At 41.5% G+C, this 21,642-nt stretch overlaps 1 protein-coding gene across 2 annotated transcripts in view; it reads left to right on the top strand.

Moving 5' to 3' along the window:
* CCNL1 (cyclin L1) overlaps positions 1-11,312 on the top strand; it is a 29,497-nt gene extending 18,185 nt beyond the window's left edge. Inside the window, exons 6-11 of one of the 2 annotated variants that reach the window (XM_073674778.1) lie at positions 377-476; positions 956-1,060; positions 1,245-1,386; positions 1,613-1,712; positions 2,375-2,458; positions 10,447-11,312. In XM_073674778.1, coding sequence (XP_073530879.1) covers positions 377-476; positions 956-1,060; positions 1,245-1,386; positions 1,613-1,712; positions 2,375-2,458; positions 10,447-10,795 — 880 coding nt within the window. In that variant the 3' untranslated portion in view covers positions 10,796-11,312. Of the gene's footprint in view, positions 1-376; positions 477-955; positions 1,061-1,244; positions 1,387-1,612; positions 1,713-2,374; positions 2,459-10,446 lie in introns of those variants that run through there. The other variant, XR_012318380.1, reaches the window with a different exon arrangement.
* The last annotated feature ends 10,330 nt before the right edge of the window (positions 11,313-21,642 follow it).

Here is a 21,642-nt window from a genome sequence, read left to right as displayed (position 1 = left end):
ACACACTCAGGGCAAGTTCACGTGTGATAGAGCTGTGGCAGAAACTTCAGCTCCTGAATATTCCACTCCATACAACTAGGTCCATCAGATGAAGTGACAGTCACATATGTCTGCTACACATCTGCCCTGTGTTCTTACACCCTTCTAGGTTTTTCTCTTTAGCTATGTTAAGGAAAACCTAATGTTGTAACTGACACATTTTTCTTTCACCTTAATTTTACATGATTATTTTAAGTATAACCAAAATGAGAAGAAAAAACAAAGTATACTGAGTCTCCAAAGTTTCCTTAATATTGTTTGGCCCTTGTGTTTTTTTTATATAACCATATGTTGATTGCAAAGTAATGTGTCATAATTGTTTTTTTTTCTTTTTTAGGAACTACATGAATGATTGCCTTCGAACCAACGTATTTGTCAGATTTGAAGCAGAAGCTATTGCGTGTGCTTGTATTTATCTCGCTGCTAGAGCTTTACAGGTGATGGCTTAGGAAATTTTTTTTTTCTCCTCTTGGGCTTACTAAACAGCTCAGTATGTATTTTGTGGGCATGTACATACATATTACACGCATTGTCGCATGTCTGTGTCAGGACTCACTTCTGAATAGTCTGGAGTTTCCGGACATGGATAAATCCCATTTCACAGTGTAATGCTGCCATCTGCAGGTCACAGTAATTATATATTTAATGTAATAGCAAGTACTCTGCAGAATGGGGCAAGTGTACATAGCTATACAGTATTCCCATCATAAAACTGGTTATGATGGGAATACTGCATAGATATTTACATCAAAAATAGTGATGAATGTGCTGCCTTATAATTCTGTAGCATTAGTTAATTAGGCATCCTCAGGTGCCCTGCCCAACTAAAGAAATTGGTTTCCTTATGCAAGGTTACGTCCAATGTTCCAAGCTGTACAGTCTGTCCTTGTCTAAACCTCATTCTATTTCTCTTCAGATTCCATTACCAAATAAACCACACTGGTTTTTACTTTTTGGAGCTACTGAAGAAAGCATTCAAGAAATCAGTGTCTCAACGCTTAGACTCTATAGCCGAAAAAAGGCAAGTTGTATTGTCATCCATGTCATTTCAGCGCTGCTTTGTCTTCTGGTTCACAAGATACACAGGGTTAATAAAAGAAAAATGAGTACTTTGTTTAGGATTGGTGGTAGGGGTTATTTTACTTTTTCTCTCTCAGTGAATATAGTTAATTTTAAAATATGATGCTCATGATTTCTTTCAACAGCCAAACTATGACTTTTTGGAGAAAGAAGTGGAAAAGAGGAAAGTTGCCCTGCAGGAAGCAAAACTTAAAGCTAAGGGGCTGAATCCTGATGGAACCCCCGCCCTTTCTACAATGGGTGGTTTCTCTCCAGCATCTAAACCATGTACGTTTTCAGTTACTGTTCTGTATTATACATTATTTAAGCCTTTACCCTTTTATTGGCACCAAAAAGTCTTTTATGGTCTTTTTTTAGTTTAATTTCTTGTCAGTCAAGATTAGAAGTTACAATGTGAAACATATTCTGCAAGTTTTATATAAGCTAGTTAATGATAGACTGTTTCTGTACAAAATATATTTTTCAGCAATGTATTTGATATTTATTTGTATAGCATCTCCAAGAGAAGTAAAAGCAGAGGAGAAATCTCCAGTACCTACAAAAGTCAAGCGTGAACCAGAGGAAAAGCAGTCATTGAAGAGTCCCTATAATGGGTAAGTAGTTTTGGGTTATTAGTATGTACTCATCAGTGTGCTGCTTCCATTGGGCTTTTTGTTCACTTTTTTTATACATTATTTCCGAACTGTCAATGTATACAATACATATATTTATTTTTTAAAGTTTTTTTTTTTTTTTTTTTAAATGAGAGGAATTAAATCAATTATGTTATAAGTCTAGTTTTTATCGTTAAGTTGTAGCAAATATTCAGCCATGTGATATGTATCCTCTGTCGCATCCAGCAGGAGCTCTGGAGCAGGGCAGCAGTGGCAGCTATGTACCAGTGCAGTCCAGCTTGATCCTGCTCTCCTCAATGTAGTCCTTAATTAATTGCACAACTGTATCATGTTGGTAAACCTTGTCTCTGTGCTTTTCACCAATGTACACAAAAACAAATAGTATTGCACAAGGGAGCTCCCATTCTCTTTTGCCAACAGTCATGTGATCTAATGAATCATTGCCCATACACTCATGGTTTATCCACTGCTATATTCTGAAAGGTCTATTTGCTAAATTTTGCAGAGGCTATGGATGAGCTGAAGGCCATCCTTTGATCCTTTGTGTAAATAATGACACAAGGTTTTCTGCAGCAACAACCGGGTTGCTTTTGCCAAGGCCAATAATAAGGTGTCCCCTATCTAACTTTTTCTCGTTTTAGCTTGCGGAAAGAAAACAAAAGAAGTCGAAGTGGAAGCAGATCAAGGTCACGAACAAAATCAAGATCCCGCTCTCCAAGAAGACAGTGAGTAATTACACAAGATTTACTAATAACTGTGCAGACTTAGAGTGTATTCCTCATGTTAAAGTTCAGCCAAGCTATATATAAATGTGTGTAGTGATCTAGGAGGACCAGAAGTTTGTCATGTTTTTTAAAGAAGCACTCCCTTCAAAGTTTTTATCCTTTTAACCCTTTTGCAACCTTGGGAATTTTCATTTTTTGCTCCCCTTGTTCCCAGAGCCATAGCGTTTTTATTTTTTGGTCAATATGGCCGTGTGAGGGCTTATTTTTTGCTGGACGAGTTGTACTTTTCAACGCCATTACTAGTTTTACCATATCGTGTACAGGAAAACGGGGAAAAAATTCCAAGTGCGGTGAAATTTCAAAAAAGTGCAATACCACAGTTGTTTTTTATTTATTTTTATTTACCACGTTCACTGAATGCTAAAACTGACCTGCCATTAGTATTCTCCAGGTCATTACAAGTTTGTAGACACCAAACATGTATAGGTTCTTTTTTATTTAAGTGGTGAAAAAAAAATCCAAAATTTGGTAAAAATAAAAAAAATAACGCCATTTTCTAAGACCTGTAGCATCTCCATTTTTCGGGATCTGGGGCTGGGTTAGGGCTTATTTTTGGCATGCCGGGCTGACGTTTTTATTGATAACATTTTGGGGTAGATCCGATGTTTTGATCGCCCTTTATTGCAATTTTGCGGCGATCAAAAAAACGCAATTCTGGCGTTTAGAATTTTTTTCTCGTTACGCCTTTTACCGATCGGATTAATTCTTTTTTTTATATTGATAGATCAGGCGATTCTGAACGCGGCGATACCAAATATGTCTATGTAGGGGTTTTTTTCTATATTATTTTGAATGGGGCGAAAGGGGGGTGATTTAAACTTTTATATTTTTAAAAACTTTTTTTTTTTTTCACTTTTTGCTTAGGAGACTAGAAGTAGCAACTGTCCGATCGCCTCTGCTACATACAGGGGATCAGCAGATCACCTCTGTAGCAGAAATGGTCCTGTGCTATGAGCGCCGACCACTAGGTGGCGCTCATAGCGACCAGCTCATGACAACCGCAGGCGTCTGCTGCAGACCCTGGGTTGTCATGCCCACCCATCGGTGACCCGCGATCACGTGACTGGGTCGCCGATGGGCGGGGCTTAGGACGCGCTTCCCGGAAGCGTGCGTTAAATGCTGCTGTCGGAGATTGACAGCGGCATTTAACATGTTAACAGCCGCGGGTGGATCGCGATTCCACACACGGCTGTTGCGGGCACATGTCAGCAGATTATTACAGCTGACATGTGCTCTGTTCAGTGCGGGCTCAGCGCAGCAGCCCTCACTGAACCGGGGGATTACAGCCTGTGCGTACTAATACTTCACAGGCTGTAAAGGGGTTAATACATTGCAATCATCATATTATATGGCACTGTGTACTTACAATTGCTCGTTTTCTTCTCTACCCAGCTAATTCTTCTCTTTTCCATTAGGTCCATGACATCATGTGATTAAAAACTGACTAGCTGAATCCTTCTAAGCTCTATGTAGAAACAGGAAGTCTATTTTCCCTGTATGGCTGTGTGCCCACGTAGCGTTTTTCAAGCGTATATGCTGCGGAATTTCCACAGCGTAAACGCTTGAAAAACGCATGTATATCCGCACCCCATGGTCCCCAATGGCATTCCGCAATGTCAATGCCCATGCTGCGGATTTTTCCGCAGCGTATATGCTGCGGTCAAAAATCCGCAGCATGTTCATTAATTTTGCGGAAGCGCAGCGGAATCAATGTGCGGATGGTACCCAAGTCTGGATGAGAGGAGACTCTCCTCCAGACCTGGGTACCAAAGAACCTGTAAAAAAAAGAATAAAATAAAGTTTATACTTATCTTCTGATGTTTTCCCTCCGTCGCGCTGTTGTCTGAAGGACCTGCCACGTCATTGAGTCATGTGACCCACCACATGACTCAATGACGTCACCGCAGGTCCTGCACACAACAGCGTGAGCCGCTCAAGCCTCCGGACGGGGCAGAGAATGCATCAGAAGGTGAGTATAAACTTTATTTTTTTATTTTTTACCATTCTGAACAAGTTGTCAAGCACTTTTCCAAGTGATGCTTGGAGAAGTGCTTGATAACCCGCATGCGGAAATGCATGCAAAGACGCCTCACAAACTCTTCTACCTGGCGGGAAAACCGCATGTAATATCCGCATGCGATTTTCCCGCCAGGGAGAAGCGTAAAAAATATGCTTCAGGTCCGCAACGTGGGCACATAGCCTATGAGTCCCTGGAACGGGGAGAAGGGAGCAGCTGGATCTGGAGTTGAAGAGGGGAGTGATTTTTGCAGGGGCCAGACACTTGCTGTTTCTACATAGAGCAGAGAAAAATTAACTGGGTAGAAAGACAAAATGAGCAATTATAAATACACAGTGCTATATAATATGACTGCAATATATTAAGAGGATAAAAACTTTGATGGGAGTGTGTCTTTAAAGGGAACCTGTCATGGGAAAAAACACTATTAACCAGGGATATGGTGTTAATCTGCAGGTTAATAGCATCCTAAATCTGTGTGGCTGGTGCACTGAAAGCCCGGCAGCCTGGAGGAAATGAACTCTATTCCCCTGGGAAGCCTCTGGCTTTCAGTCATAGAGGCGCAGCTTCAGTCACTCACCGCTCAGTTTATAGTGAGTGGTGGCTGTAACCACAACCCTGCACTGATGAGACGACTGTCGGTCAGTAGCCAGGCTTTAAGTGCGGCGGCTGCACGGCTTTAAAATGCTATCAACGTGCAGATTAACCCCATAAGCCACGAGGGTGGTTTGCACGTTAATGACCAGGCCAATTTTTACAATTCTGACCACTGTCACTTTATGAGGTAATTACTCTGGAACGCTTCAACGGATTCCCCTGATTCTGAAATTGTTTTTTCGTGACATATTGTACTTCATGATTGTGGTAAAATTTCTTCGATATCACTTGCATTTATTTGTGAAAAAAACGGAAATTTGGTGAAAATTTTGCAATTTTCAAAATTTGGATTTTTATGCCCTTAAATCAGAGAGATATGTCACACAAAATAGTTAATAAATAACATTTCCCACATGTCTACTTTACATCAGCACAATTTTGGAACCAACATTTTTTTTGTTAGGAAGCTATAAGGGTTAAAAGTTGACCAGCGATTTCTCATTTTTCCAACAAAATTTACAAAACCATTTTTTTAGGGACCACATCACATTTGAAGTCACTTTGAGAGGTCTTTATGACAGAAAATACCCCAAAGTGACACCATTCTAAAAACTGCACCCCTCAAGGTGCTCAAAACCACATTCAAGAACTTTATTAACCCTTCAGGTGCTTCACAGGAATTTTTTGAATATGGAAGAAAAAAATGAACATTTAACTTTTTTCACAAAAATGTTACTTTAGACTCAATTTTTTTTATTTTCACAGGGGTAACAAGAAAAAATGGACCCCAAAATTTGTTGTGCAATTTCCCCTGGGCACGCAGATACCCAATATGTGGGGAAAAAACACTGTTTGGGCGCACAGCAGGGCTCGGAAGGGAAGGAGCGCCATTTTACTTTTTGATTGTAAAATTTGCTTTAATAATTAGCGGACACCATGTTGTGTTTGGAGAGCCCCTGTGTGCCCAAACATTGGAGCTCCCCCACAAGTGACCCCATTTTGGAAACTAGACCCCACAAGGCACCTATCTAGATGCACAGTGAGCACTTGGAACCCCCAGGTGCTTCACAAATTGATTTGAAAAAGTAAAAAAAAAAACACTTTTTCATTTTTATGAATCAATTTGTGAAGCACCTGGGGGTTCCAAGTGCTCACTATGCATCTAGATAGGTGCCTTGGGGGGGTCTAGTTTCCAAAATGGGGTCACTTGTGGGGGAGCTCCAATGTTTGGGCACCCAGTAGCTCTCCAAATGCAATATGGCGTGCGCTAACAATTTGAGCCGATTTTCCATTCAATTTGTGAGCGGACACCATGTCGCGTTTGGAGAGCCTGTGATGTGCCTAAACAGTGGAGCTCCCCCACAAGTGACCCCATTTTGGAAACTATACCCCTCAAGGATTTTATTAAGGTGTATAGTGAACATTTTGAACCCAGAGGTACGACACAGAATTTGATAACATTAGGTCATCATATTGAATAAGTTGTCATTAGTCTTGAGCGCAAGTGCTCGCTACTTGAGTTTGCATTGGGTACTCGGGTATGCACCATGTACAGCGTGTGCTCGAGTGACATGCTCGAGTCCCTGCTCCGCATGTTTCACGGTTATTAGACACCCAAAAAAAAACATGCGGGGATCGCTCGTGCATGGCAGGCAATCCCCGTAAAGTTTTTTTGGCCGTGAAGCATATGGGGCAGAGACTCGAGCATGTCACTCAAATACCCACGATACTCAATGCATACCAGAGCACCCGATGCAAACTCAAGTAGCGAGCACTTGCGCTCAACACTAGTCGCCATATCGTCATCTTTTTTTCTTACTTTTGAAAAAAACCCTAACCCCTAGCACAACCCTAACCCCTAGCACAACCCTAATCCTAGCACAAACCCAGCCCTAACCCTAGCCCAATCCTAACCCAAGAGTTTATTTTTGACGCCGTTCCTCGTGCGGTATAAGTAATTAGACGACTTTATTCTTCGGGTCAGTGAGACTACAGCGATACCAGAATAATATGGGGTTTTTATGACTGACAGCTGTCGCACACTAAAAGACGCATTTTTTGTAAAATCTAGTTTTTGCATCGCCATATTTTGAGAGCTATAATTTTTCCAGATTTTGGCAGACAGTCATTTGACGGCTTTTTTTTTGCGGGATGAGTTGACGTTGTTGTTGGTGCCATTTTCAGGCACGTGACATTTTTTGATCGCTTTCTATTCCGATTTTTGGGAGGCAGAATAAACAAAAACCAACAATTCAGGAATTTTTTTTTTGTGTTTTTTTATTCTGTTCCGCGTGTGGTAAAATTGATAAAGTAGCTTTATTCTTCGGGTCAGTACGTTTACAGCGGTACCACATTTATATAGTTTTTCTATGTTTTGCATTTTTACATAAAAGCAATTTTATAGAAAAAAAAATATTTTTTAGCATAGCTTTATTCTGAGAGCTATAACTTTTTTATTCTTCGGCTGATGGAGCTGTATGGCGGCTTGTTTTTTGCGGGACGAGATGACGTTTTCAGCGGTACCATTTTTATTTATATTTGTCTTTTTGATCGCGTGTTATTCCATTTTTTGTTTGGCGGTATGGTGATAAAGGATTGTTTTTTGCTTCGGTTTTTTTTTTTTTTTTTTTTTTTTTTTTTTTTTACAGTGTTCACTGAAGGGGTTAACTAGTGGGACAGTTTTATAGGTCAGGTTGTTCCGGACGCGGCGATACCAAATATGTGTACTTTTATTGTTTTTTTTTTGTATCTTTTTTTATAATAATATTTATTGATGGGTACATTATATTTTTATTTTTGGTGATTTATTTTTTATTTATTTTTTTATTTATTTATTTTTTTTTTTTTTTTTTTTTCACTTTCTGAAAATTTATATAGTTTATTACTTTGTCCCACTCTGGGACTTTCACTTTTTTTTCTCTGATCGCCTGCATGGCACAGGAATGCAGCACCATCCCTGTGTCATGCAGGCTGTCTGCGCTGGACAGGGAGAAGATTGTTTGGAGATGCACTGCGCATGTCCAAACAATCTTCCTGCTGTCTGGTGACCCGGATGTTGTCGTGACGACATCGGGTCGTCATGGCAACACCCGGGAAGCCTTTGCAGACAGCGCTGGAAGCCGGAAGAGGAGGTGAGTATCTGCGATCACCTCCCTTTGCCCCCGCAATGCTGCGATCGACTTCGATCGCAGCATCGCGGGGGTTAATGTGCTGGGAGCGGTGCAGGACCGCTCCCTGCACATAGTACCGGGTGTCAGCTGTGACAATCAGCTGACACCCGGCGGCGATCGCGCCCGCACAGCCTGTGTGCGCGCGCGATCACCATAACGTACTAATACGGGTCTGGCTCTTAAGTCCCAGGGCACAGACGCGTATTAGTACGTCAGATGTTAAGGGGTTAACACCTTATCTGCATGTTAATAGCGTTTTTTAACATATCTGGTTCCTTTTAACATGAGCCATAATTCGGAGAGACCTCTATGTTCATTAACCATCATCTGAGTTGGGATTGTTTTCCCTTAAAAACTTGACACTATTTACAGGTATTTTGATAATTCAATTTAAGTTTCCGATTTGTTTTTTTTTCATTTTAACGTAAAAATAAATTTTTATCACATTATAGCAGGACTAAGTACCTCTACCTGTATTGTATTCTGTATTGTTGGTGGCAGCTTATCTTCTATGAGAACAAAGGATGATACATGTTCAACTGCATTATACCCTGCCCTCCTTTGTTCTATTTACTGGCATGGGGGGGAAATGGGCACCCCATACCTGTCTAATCAATCAGGTAGTCCCACCGAACTCTGTTTGTATGACTTTGATCTTTGGGTACCTTTTTAATGTGTCACTTAAAAAAAAAAGTTACACTAATACTTTCTTTTATATTAAACTTGATTATGTTCGACTGCTGCTGACATTTGACATGAAAACCTAGGGTACTGCTAGCTTGCCTTATGACTGCAGTAAATGTGGGCAGGATTTGTGTGATGTCAATCCTCCCATCCCATACTGGGTGTTTGCAAAAGGATAAGGGAGAATTAAGTTTAGGGTCTCAGTGCAGTGCTATTTTGTTGGTGACTACAATATGATGCTGACATGTGGACAGTGTCAATAACAATGACTTTGTAACATAATTCTCCAGGTTAGTATGATGTCAGTGATAACAAACTTGTAATTCAGATGTTTTTAGAGTTTTTTTTAACAAGTCTATTTACCAAGAAAAATCCAGTTCTGGGGGTTTGATTGTTTTCCTTTTCATTGCATTTTCCATAGAAGAGAATACATTTTATATTTTGATAGACCAGGCTTTTATGGGTGCAGCGAAGCCACGTATTCATATTTGTTAGTCGTATCTGTTCCTGGGAAGGTTATGAACTTGAAAATGTTGGTCCCAGAAACAGATACTAGGATCTTTAACTGCTGTAACAAATGGAGGCTTTGGGGAAGGGAGCAGTTAGTCAGTGCTGCACTGCTCACCGGTCTTTACAAAGATCTGAGCGGAGTAGCCATATCATTGCAGCTCTCAAATCACAATAATTAGACAGTTCAGCAGTCAGTATCATACATAATAGGATTAGAAACATGGCTCAGTGGACTGTATCTCACATGAGTGGATTAGATATACGGCTCAGTGGACAATTACTGGGATCTGAGTGGTGCAGTCATATCATTGCGGGTGCATCACTCAGATGACAGAAATTACCGTTAAGTGCTCACCAGCGCCATGGCAGTAGGTTCATCCAGCAGTGAGTACCCATCACTGAATGAAATCCTCTCCACAGTGCTGGTGCCTGGACTGTGCTCATTGTGCAGCTGTAGTTGTTGTGATCTGAGGCACTCCAATGACGTGATGGCTCCGCTCAGATCAGCGATTACAAGTGGTGGGGATTGTGCGCTGGGCTGCAATAAAATGGCGCTGGGCAGCCCAGCGGATGTGACTAGTTAACGTTTGAAGCAGTCACAGCATAGGAGATCATTATATTGCTTGGGGTTGCCGCATTTGCTGTAAGAATCGTGTTCTTTTTTTCCACACCACCAACTATAAATGGCTGCCCCTTGTGGCTGAGTTTAAAAAGTAAAAAAAAATTACAAAGGTAAATTTATACACCTATTAATAATAAATTCAAAACATTTAAAAAAAATTTGACACATTCCCTTTTAAAGCTTTGAAAAATAGGACTCTAATGAGTAAAGATGGCAGCCCGTGTACAACAATACTTCCGGTAATGCTGCAGTGTTGTGCCAGTACTATATGCAGGCTTACGTTATTGATGTAGGGTATTTTCTAACATTGCATTTCTATATTTTTTAGCTATAACAATAGACGAAGTCGATCTGGAACTTACAGCTCAAGATCAAGAAGCAGATCTCGTAGTCACAGTGAAAGCCCACGAAGACATCACAATCATGCATCTCCACATCTCAAACTAAAGCATCGTGGGGATGATTTGCGGGGCTCAAACAGACATGCCCATAAACGGAAAAAGTCACATTCGCCTACCCCAGGCAAATCCAGGGAACACAGTGATCCTTCCAAAAAGCACAGACATGACCGTGGCCACCACAGGGATAGGAGAGAGAGGTCTCGTTCATTTGAAAGGTCACACAAAACTAAACATCATGGTAGTGGTCACTCTGGACATGGCAGGCACAGGCGCTGAATGCCAAGATCAGAAGGAAAACGTGTTTGTAAGGACTTTGTAAGTAGGTTTTTGTAACTATAAAACATTTGACTTCAAAAAATGGACATTCATCAAATATTTTTTGTTTTCTTTCAGTGTATTATCTTTTTGCACATTATACCTTCACAGTATGACATTAAAGAACCATAGTCAGAGGACATTGATCTTGAGTTGTATGAACACAGCTTATGTGAATGGTTTGCTGTAAAAGGTCTTATTTTTTTTTATATAAACTGACTGCAGACACTGGTATATTTAAAGATTATTTAAAGACGTGTGAAATCTTTCATATTGGTTTTAGTCTGCATGTATACAAATGGTATTTTATTAGGAAATAAATTAGAAAAGTCAAATCTGTGCTGCACTACTTGTATGAATTGTGTGTAATGTTCCCTGCTACGTACGTTCATACATACATAGTACGTTTGCGGCTTTCTTTTGAGATTATTAGTCATTGAATATTTTTCAGACAAAATAAATATATTTTAATTGTTAATGGTTTTGTCACCATTAATACGGTCTACTGCATGCTGGGAAAACAAATTAACAAAATGAGGGGAATATGTCAGGCTGTATAAGAGGTGTATGTATCAGGCTATATATGAGGCAAATTAGCAGACTATATATTCTGCTATGTGGAAGAGCGCTGGTGTATTTTATGCCACACTGTCGTGACTTGCACCATGGTTGTCTTTTAAACACTTTCTACACCTTGTCTAACAAGGAGACTACGCATCACTGAAAAAAGGTCATAGCCTAATTTACCCCAAAATTTCCAGAATTTTGGTGCCAATTTCTTGCACAAAGTAAGCCCACTAATGGGTATTGTAAACGCCAGGTTGGATTAATGGCACCAACTTTGGGGGTCAAGGTGAGTGCCTTCTTTCTAGAAAGAGCAACTGTAATGGGTGAACACTGAATTTACTGAGGAAAAGTAATGCCCTTAACAGGGTGGTACACTGCCAGTGTCAGTAACTAGTATTCCATATTAGCCTTCGAAATGTTCTACCTCGTATGACACCTCGCCTTACTTTAATGAAGACTAGGTCATCAGCTGGGCACAGGCGACTATCAGCATAACAAATTATGCCAGCTCCCGCACTTATTGTCGCCAAGATGATTTACTCCCCGGCCCAGTGTAACTTACATAATGCATACAGCTTCCCATCTTGTAAGTCACAGCGCAATTCACAAGCAAACAGAACAGCGCGCCGCACCTGAATCAATAACCTTCCGGGTGCTCGGCAGCCTGAGCAGGCGGAAGATTAATGTAACTGAAGATAAAGTCGTCAGTCCGTCCTTCAGGATGATCTCTTGTTGTTTATTCAAAAAATAATGTCCAGACTACGTTAAAAAAAAACAACATATCAGAACATCACCTTGCGTGTTTTGGAATAAAATTCCTTAATCATAGTTGTTCAATACATGTTACTACCACCACTTAAAAAGGTTATATCACACTTTTCACCTTTTAACATTTCTCAAATCAGGACACAGGTAATTGAGTGTGCATTCTCCACAATGAGAGAACCTATATGTATAAACTACAAACTCAAAGGACAAATAATACAGACAGCATAAAAACATCAAAAATTAATAAAAACAAATGCTAAAAGAAATCGCTATGCTCCTGATATCTGGTATAGGGAGCGTTATAAAGTTTGCACTAGACTAGTGGTTACCCTGCTTGGTCAATTGATAAAGCGATTAAAATAGGTCCGTCCTATTTTTTTTCGTTCCACTATTTACATATAGAAAGAAGAAAAAATTAAATTGATCAATCTGCTCTGGGTAACAACGTTGGGGAAATTTTCTTTTCTGCCAGGTTCAGTAATGAATTTAATGACCTCAAAAACACCTTTTGCAACAGGTTATCTATCCTGAAACAAGGTGTAATGTTGAGTATGATCATTGCTAAAGGAGTGTTATTCCAAACTAAGCTCCTAATTTATCACAAAAATTGTCTCCCAGTCTGTTTCAGAATTCAGATAAAACAGGAGATTCCTGGCTTAAAACCATAGGTTGCTATAAATGTGGGCATAATATGTGTAAGTTATGCAGGATTTTTTCTGTATCTAAAATATTTGTCAAAACGGGTCAGACATACAATTGATACAAGATTTAATGAGGTAACCGCAATTTTGTATTTTAATAAACTGCAATAAGTGCAAAGTACAGTATGTTGGTTGTACCACAGACCCTCTTAAAGTTAAAATTTATAGGCATATTTTGGACAGTGACAAAAAAAAATCTTAAGAGTGTTTCTTCAATTTACTGGCATTTTTCCCTTGTTCTCACAGGAGAGGTCTGTGGCATGGACGTTATAGAAAGGGTTAAAATGGATGTGAGAGATCGTAGGCAGGGCTGTGGAGTCGGTAAGCCAAATCTGCGACTCCGACTCCTCAATTTCCCTTACACCGACTCCACGACTCCGACTCCCACATATATTGCTTATATTTAAGTGAAAAATTTATTGTAGTACAATGTGAACATCATACATTTAATCATTTTTATGATACAATAATCAAGATATTTAGATAGAATATAATGATGGATAGATGGAGGGATAGAGTGTGATAGACAGATGACGGCTACAGACGTCAAATAGTACATTGCACATATCGCACATATAGTTCACACACATTGTACAGAGAGCACATAATAATCACCTACAATATTAGCATTAGTTACCTTCCTGTGACAGAGATGAGCAGTAGTACTTTCACTTTCTCCAGCTCGGGGCCCAGGAATCGGATCCTGTGCAGGGCAAGCACCCCACCCCCTCCTCTCTGTGGTGAAGACTGCAGAAGACAGGACAGAGGAGGGGAGATTGCCCCCTGCAGTCTGGAGCCAGTGCAGGACGGGAGCACTGCAGCATACAAGTGAGTTTTGATAGGTGCGTGCCCCTGCTTCTAGGGAGGGGGGGAGGCAGCTGCCCCTCGCTGGCTACGGCCATGATTCACACACAGCGTTTTTGCGGATCCGTTTTTTGCAGTAAAATGCAGTGTCTCTGGGCATCCCAGCAAAGTCAATGGGTTTCAAGATATGACATTCAGACTCATCGTTTTTTGAGGATCCGTTTTTGGGCTCAAAAACGGATCCTCACAAAGAATAAGCATGTCAGTTTGGCGTTTTTCTAATCTGCTTTTGCTATTGTAAACATTATCTATGAGCTCAAAAACCTTTAAGGTGATGCTTTTTTTTAAAAAGCTGATCTGCTTTTGCAGCTGAAAAACGTATCCTCAAAAAAAACGCTGTGTGTGAATGTAGCCTTAGATCAGGAATAGAACAGCCATTTATAGGACATTTCATAACTTTCCCAAATTCCTATGAAAAAATATTCCCCACAAACTGCATTGATCTACTGCACCCAATTTATTATATATTTTCGGAGTCGTCCATTTTATACCGACTCCACCAAAATGAGCACCGACTCCACAGCCCTGAGATTTGTAGGCGACTGCTATTAAACAGAGAAGCCCACTGGATATTTGTTTCACAGACTAGACAGCCTCATGTATTAAAGTTGAGACAAGGTCTTATTTACTGTTATTGATGGGTTGATCCAGGCATCTGTTTTTAGTAATTTTTAATGAAGTTTGTGTTTTCTGTCTGTATTTTTTGAGTTTGTGGTTTATACATATAGATTATCTCCATGTGGAGAATGCACACCTATTAACTGTGACCTGATTTGAGAAATGTTAAAGATGAGGGTTGTGACAACTTTTTAATGGTGACGGTAACATGTATTGAACAGCTATGATTAAGGAATTATATTCCGAAACGCATAAGATGTTCCGATGCGTATTTTCCCCTCACCCATGACAGCACACATGAGAGAGTAGGATCTGCCCCTATTACTGGACAGGAAGCCCCTAGCGCAAAATAAAAAGGCAACTCCCACTTCCTCCTTCAATGTGGTTTCCCGTCCTCAGGATGTAGGAGCCTTGAGCACGTGGCTGGAGCCACCGTGAATCATGGAACACCATGCTGTGTTCTATAGCAACCTCTAGTAAGAATGGCAGTGAGTACAGTGGTCAAGTTGGGCTCTGAAATGCTAATATCAGTCTGTGAGAATCTACATTTAATGATTCAGTACCTACTTATGTTTGATGTTTGGCCTTGGACTTTGTGGTTTGGTAACGCAGCCTGACGCTTAGGTGCTGTGGCTTAGTTGGCCAAGAAAGTCTGTCTGGTCAACAGATCCTGTGTTTGATTCTTAGTAATGGCTTGTGCATTGAGCCTCAGGGCTCGCCTCGTGGCTTGTGCATTGAGCCTCAGGGCTCGCCTCGTGCCTTGTGCATTGAGCCTCAGGGCTCGCCTCGTGCCTTGTGCATTGAGCCTCAGGGCTCGCCTCGTGCCTTGTGCATTGAGCCTCAGGGCTCGCCTCGTGCATTGAGCCTCAGGGCTCGCCTCGTGCATTGAGCCTCAGGGCTCGCCTCGTGCCTTGTGCATTGAGCCTCAGGGCTCGCCTCGTGCCTTGTGCATTGAGCCTCAGGGCTCGCCTAGTGCCTTGTGCATTGAGCCTCAGGGCTCGCCTTGTGCATTGAGCCTCAGGGCTCGCCTTGTGCATTGAGCCTCAGGGTTCGCCTCGTGCATTGAGCCTAGTGTTTGGCCAGCCAATTCAAGTCTGGGCTTTTATGTCTCATGGTTGACGTGCCACCTCAGGTCTCGTGTTGGATTGCCTGAAGGTTTTCAGGCCACTTCATAGTTGTGAAAGAGCCTGCTACATTACGTCTAGGATTTTACTTGGCTGTCTGCCTCATGGTGGGACTTGATGGGGCCTTCGGTGGAGTAGGACTTTCAGTGGTATGTACAGCTATGGCTTTTGCCTGGTGAACCAGCCAACTTGCGGCTTGTAGATCTGTTTTCACTAAGGACTCAAAGCTTCACTACTAGTGATGATCGAGCATGCTCGTTGCTCGAGATTTATGAGCATGCTCGGGCGAGCATCTGTTATTTTCAGCGTGCTCGGGGGTTACGTTTTCGTTGCTCCGTGAACAGCACTATACCAGTCTGCCCTCCTAACGGAGCTGCGAGTGGACTCACCGGTAGGGGGGCTGATCGTGCCAAGGGGGCGGCACTATACCGGTCTGACCTCTTAAGAGAGGTGTGAGTTGGACTTGCTGGTATTGGGGGCTGATAAACCACCAATCTACACTTCTGGTATGGAATGGTAAGATAAATTTTGATTGTGACTAGTTAGGTAGCACTACTTGTCTGCCCTCCTAAAGAAGGTACGAGCTGGACTCGCTGGTATGGGGGTGACGAACCAGCAATATCCCTGTCTATCCTTCTGATAAATGAAGTTGCACGACAGACATGGTTATACCGGATCTGGTAAAAATATTTCAAGACCAGTGTATCCTCCCAGTGAAAAGTGGTAAAATCGACTAATTGGAAATTAAGTCAGTGGAGCCATTATACCAAGTAAGTATTTTTGGGTTTGAAGTCATAAACTGATACATTCAACTAAGTGGCAAGTTGGTTAAATTTCCAGTTTGTGCGCTCTTTGAGTGATAAGGCGGCAACACTGCAATAAACCTATAAAGGGAGGAATTGATGGATAAGTTAAAATGTCCCCGTACCTGTAAGACTCCGGTGGAGAAGGAGAAGCTCCTTTGCTAGTTAAGATGAATGTCTTCACACTGAGGTAAGACCGTTCTGATTATTTCTCAAGCACAAGAAGATACGTTCTTAAGGTACATAGGTACATGTTTAACGGGACGGAATACTAGCACCTTAGCTTAAGACCATTTGAGGTTTGGCCAATACCATATGAGGTCTATATCTTTCTGACTGAGTCACTTCCATGGGGAAGAGAAAAAAAAGTGGTGTATCAAAGGTGATGGTTATCACTCGGGTTTCTTAGATTAGTTTTCAATCAAACTTTTGCATTGGAACTCATTTCAACTAACCATCTTCGTGGTTGGATTGTATTCACATCCATTTAAGTTGCAGAATTGATGCCATTATTGAGAATAGCGTAAATACAATCATCTCTGCATGAATGGTGGATTGTGGCTTTTCTTTATTGGAATAGCTCAGATCTGTGTTTTGCCCATTTTAGTTGTATCAGCTCTTTAGTACTTGGCTAGGATGTGGTAACCAGAAACTCCCCAGGATGAAAATCTCAAACTGTGTGTCCATTTGGCTTAAATACATTTCTTGGGGGGACTTAACGTTACACCATAAGGGTTATAATAAAGTATTAAATGTTTCTGGAACCCCTTTTGGCATACTGCGATGCTCAATCTACACTGAAAGCATTGAGTTGAGTAGATTTTGAACAATTATGTGATCATTGACCCTAGAAAGGGTTCTTACAGTCCAGATCTTGGCCTTAAGGGGGGGTCCTTCATTTAATAATGTCAACAATATTAGGGTAGAAACCCTAGTCAAAGCCTTGTTAAGGTTATCCGGTTCTTTGAATCGATTAACTTCTGCTTCCATTAACATGCCGAGTCTTAGTACCAGTTCCTAAATACTTCAGTTGTTGGTTAGGTGATTTGATGAGAACAGAATTTATAATCAAATCTCAGGAAGATATTCAACCATACATATAAGTGAAGTCTGTAAATATAGACCTTCTCTGGGAGAAGGAGGAAAAAGTTGTAAACAGCAAAAATTCTTGTTTACTCTTGTTGGCGCTTTTTGTTAAAGCTTCAAATTGATAGATACATTATCTTGATTGTGAAAGTTTTAGATATCATTCAATCTTCCTTCTTGAAGCTCTATCCTTTGAACTAGTATATTCTGGGGATCTTTCTTCAGGTGCTCCTACAGGGGTGCTCCCTCCCTATTAGAGGATTCCTTTGTTATCGTCTCTCGTGTGCTGTCATGGGTGAGGGGAAAAATGATAATTACTTACCGGTAATTTGATTTTCCTGAAACCTGACAGCACCCTAATTTTCCCTCCCTCTGGCTTTTGGTTGATGATGGTTCTCAATCTTCTCACAATGAAGAATGGGCTTGAGTGAATGTATAATAACTGATGATAATTTGGGTGACTCTTACTTGACTCCTTAGAAACAACATTGAAGGAGGAAGTGGGCGTTGCCTTTTTATGTTGTCCTTGGGGCCTCCTGCCTGCCCAGTAATAGGGGGGGATCCTACTCTCATATGTGCTGTCATTGGTTTTAGGAAAACCAAGTTACCGGTAAGTAATTATCATTTTTTTTGAAACGTTGCTGCACAAGATTTTTTTTTTTTTTTTTAATAAAGAACAAGAGTTCACCCTGGAAGACAGAGTGCCGACTTTTTCTTCAGTCACATTTATCTTCACTGCGCAGTTCCATCCAAAAATGTAAGTAAGGTTGTGGATGGAAGGGAATGTGACCTGACGCTTCCTCAGCAGCCCCTATGTAAATTCACCACACATGGGAAACTAGCACATGTGCAGTGTAATCTGAGCTGAACTCCCCATCATGTATATGACCTTTCAAGGAACTTCTTAGATATGTACAACCTTCCCTTGAGGTACAAAGAAATGCAGGGAGGGCAGCTAACTCTGAGAACTGACACCTGTGTGTGGGTATGTTCACACCGCTCCGCCGACTGCCTTAAAAAACACATGGAAAACGCTCAAGTTTTCTTAATAATGTCTGTTAATAAGACTTGCTGTTCATTTGTTCAGGCTATTAAGCATGTTTTAATTGCTTCAGGTCTCCAAAAACACACCATACTTTACAATTGAAGTCATTTCGGAGGTTAAAAAGATGCCTTGGTGTCTTTTCAAGCTTTTAGTCAGCATTTTGACTTAAAAAAAATGTGAGCGTCGTCTTTGTTTAACCCCTTCAGGACCAGGCAATTTTACTTTTTTTGTGCTTTCATTTTATCCTATTCTTCCAGTAGCCTTAACTTTTTCTGTACACTTACACATATGAAGGCTTTTGTTTTGTGGAAATTAAGTTTTGAATGGCACCATTCATTATACCGCCATAGCATTGCAGGTATGCTGATGGTCAGTTAAATTAGCGCGCACCCCCTGGCCTGCTCACTGTAAATGCTGCGGTTACAGATTGACAGTTACATTTAACAGGTTAACAGCACGGGCAGAGCTCTCTTCCACTCAAGGATGTTTAGAGGTAGATGATGGCTGAATAACAGTCATCATCTGCCAGCAAAGATACATTGTCAGACTCTGAGCTAGCATATAATGTAAATGCATGTCATATATCAGGGGTTAAGTCTCATTCCCACAAAATTTAGTAGCATTTTTTTTTGTATAGTCCTCCATACTCAAAGCATGCTACATAAAAATGCATTATACTTACTGTGTTTTTGCATTTCCCAAGGTCAGTACCTGTTTCAGCAGGTAAATACAGCCTGCCACACTGCATGCTCCTTGACAAACATTGGTCTCAAAATTTACTCAATCCAATCGAGCATCTATGGGATGTTCTGGAGAAACAAGTCGTATTTATAGAGGCCCTGTCTCACAACTTATATGGACTGGTTACTACCAGTGGCATAACAAGAGTCCGATGGGCCCCGATACAAAATTTGAGTCTGGACCCCCAACTGCATGTTGGTCAGATGTTTGGGCCCTTGTGGTGTTCTACAGCTTATAAAGACTTGCGTGTTTGCTCCATGTAATAATGTCCGCATCCTGGCCCCTTTATTTAACAATGTTCCCCATTCTTGGCCCTTTCCAGTAATAATGTGTCACATCCTGGACTCCCTTCTGTCACGCAGGCATTGTTCGTGATCATCTGTCAACTCCAATATGGCTACCACAAAATGGTCTGGTGCAAGCTATTCTGTTTCCCAGAACCCAGGGGTTGCTCTGGGCTTCACCCTTTAACCCCTGTATAGGTATCTGGACGTAAACAGGGGTCCCTTGGCTAGGACCAAAGAGTCAGCTGTTTGGTGGTGCAAGGCAAGCTGACAATAAGAATAGTCAGGTAGCCAGGTCAGATCCAGGAGGTACAAAATTGTCAAGCAGGGAAAATGTCAAGGAACAGAACCTATGGGGATGAAAAACCAGATGCACAGAGCACAGGTAAAGCCAAATAGCACAAACATTGACTGGCTGTGGGAAATGGCTCTTATGGGTTTATATAGTGAATAGCCCAACCAGTGATGACAGCAGAAACACCTTCTTGTTATAATGTCCCTAATCCTTGACCCCTTCCAGTAATAATGTCCCTCAAGCTGCCCCCCTTCCTATAATAATGTTCTCCATCATAGCCCCTTTTTTTAAATAATGTCCACCATCCTGGTCCTCTTCTTGTAATAATGTCTCCATCCTGGGTCCCTTCCTGTATAATGTCCCTCATACTGGGCCCCTTCCAGTTAAAATGTCTCCCATCCTGGCCCCCGACCTATAGCAATGTCCCCCATCCTATAATAATGTCTTCCATCTTTGCCCGTTTTATTAAATAATGTCCCCCATTCTGGACCCCTTCCAGTAATAATGTTGCTGTTATGATAGTGTAGCAACTCACTCGGGAAAATAGGTAGCACACTGTAAACTGCAACTGACACTGTTGGTTCCTGTAGAGCAGGGTTCTCCAACTCCAGTCCTCAAGGCCCACCAACAGGCTATGTTTTCAGGATTCCCTTAGTATTACACAGGTGATAATTACATCACCTGCACAGGCAATAATTCAATCAGCTGTGCAATACTAAGGAAATCCTGAAAACATGATATGTTGGTGGGCCTTGAGGATGGGAGTTGGGGAACACTGCTGTACAGACTAGAGATCTTGACCCCACAGTCACTAGTGGTTCCTGCGTGAGTTGAGATAGCCCTAACCACTTAGACCTATGCTGCCTGAAAGGCCGTCAAGTGCTTCACGTTCCTTCTAATGACCCGGAGGGCAGAGCAGAGTGCAAATTACTTACAGAAGAGAAAGGGTGCTGAAATAGAAAGATCCCAGAGTGAGTTAAACAAACCATGAAATACTAAATAAAGGATTAAGTATGTAATGTTAGAGAATGTGTCACCTACATCCTAAAAATAAACAAAATATAGGTGCAGGGTAAGGAACATAAACAGCAGAGAGAAAACCCCTAGCTGGTCTTTAACTACCTGACTTAAACTACAGCAGTATGGCTCGACATCCAAATGAGACTATCACCAGCAGGAAATACCAGCAGGGGGGAAAGTATATAAAGCAACACCTGAAAGGTGATAGGGCAGACAAATGAGTAAATGAAAACACCTGTTACCCTAAAAAGACTGAAGCAAGGATAACAAACTAAAAATGCAGAGAAAATGTGTATCTGCTGTGGATCGGCGGACAGAAAAGCTGGCCACAAAGCACAAGCTCAAGGGTTCTAACCCAAACGCTTGACAGTTACTCATCCTGGGCCCCTTCCTATAATAATGTCCTCCATCCTGGGCTCCATCCAGTAATAATGTCCCCCCTCCTGGACGCCCTTCCTGCTATAGTATGTTCCTTCCAGGTATAATGTTCCCTATTCTGGCCCCCTTCCAGTAATAATGTCCCCTACCCTGGTATAATGTTCTCCATCCTGGTCCCCTTCCTAGTATAATATCCTCCATCTTGGTCCCTTTATTTACTTATGTCCTCCATCCTATAGCAATGTTTCCCATCCTGGGCCCCTCCTAATAATAATTTCCCCTTTTATGGGCCGCTTCCTGGTATAATGTCCTGATCCTGGGTCCCTTTCTGGTATACTGTTCCCCATCCTGGATCCCTTTCTGGTATACTGTTCCCCATCCTGGTATACTGTCCCCCATCCTGGGCCCCTTTCTGGTATACTGTTCCCCATCCTGGGCCCCTTTCTGGTATACTGTTCCCCATCCTGGGCCCCTTTCTGGTATACTGTTCCCCATCCTGGGCCCCTTTCTGGTA

The sequence above is a fragment of the Phyllobates terribilis genome, unplaced genomic scaffold (assembly GCF_046119375.1).
Source record: "Phyllobates terribilis strain yellow unplaced genomic scaffold, ASM4611937v1 Scaffold_3__8_contigs__length_932513732, whole genome shotgun sequence".
Lineage (NCBI taxonomy): Eukaryota > Metazoa > Chordata > Amphibia > Anura > Dendrobatidae > Phyllobates > Phyllobates terribilis.
The sequence above is the reverse complement of the archived record's forward strand: the minus strand, read 5'-3'. Positions and strand labels throughout refer to the sequence as shown.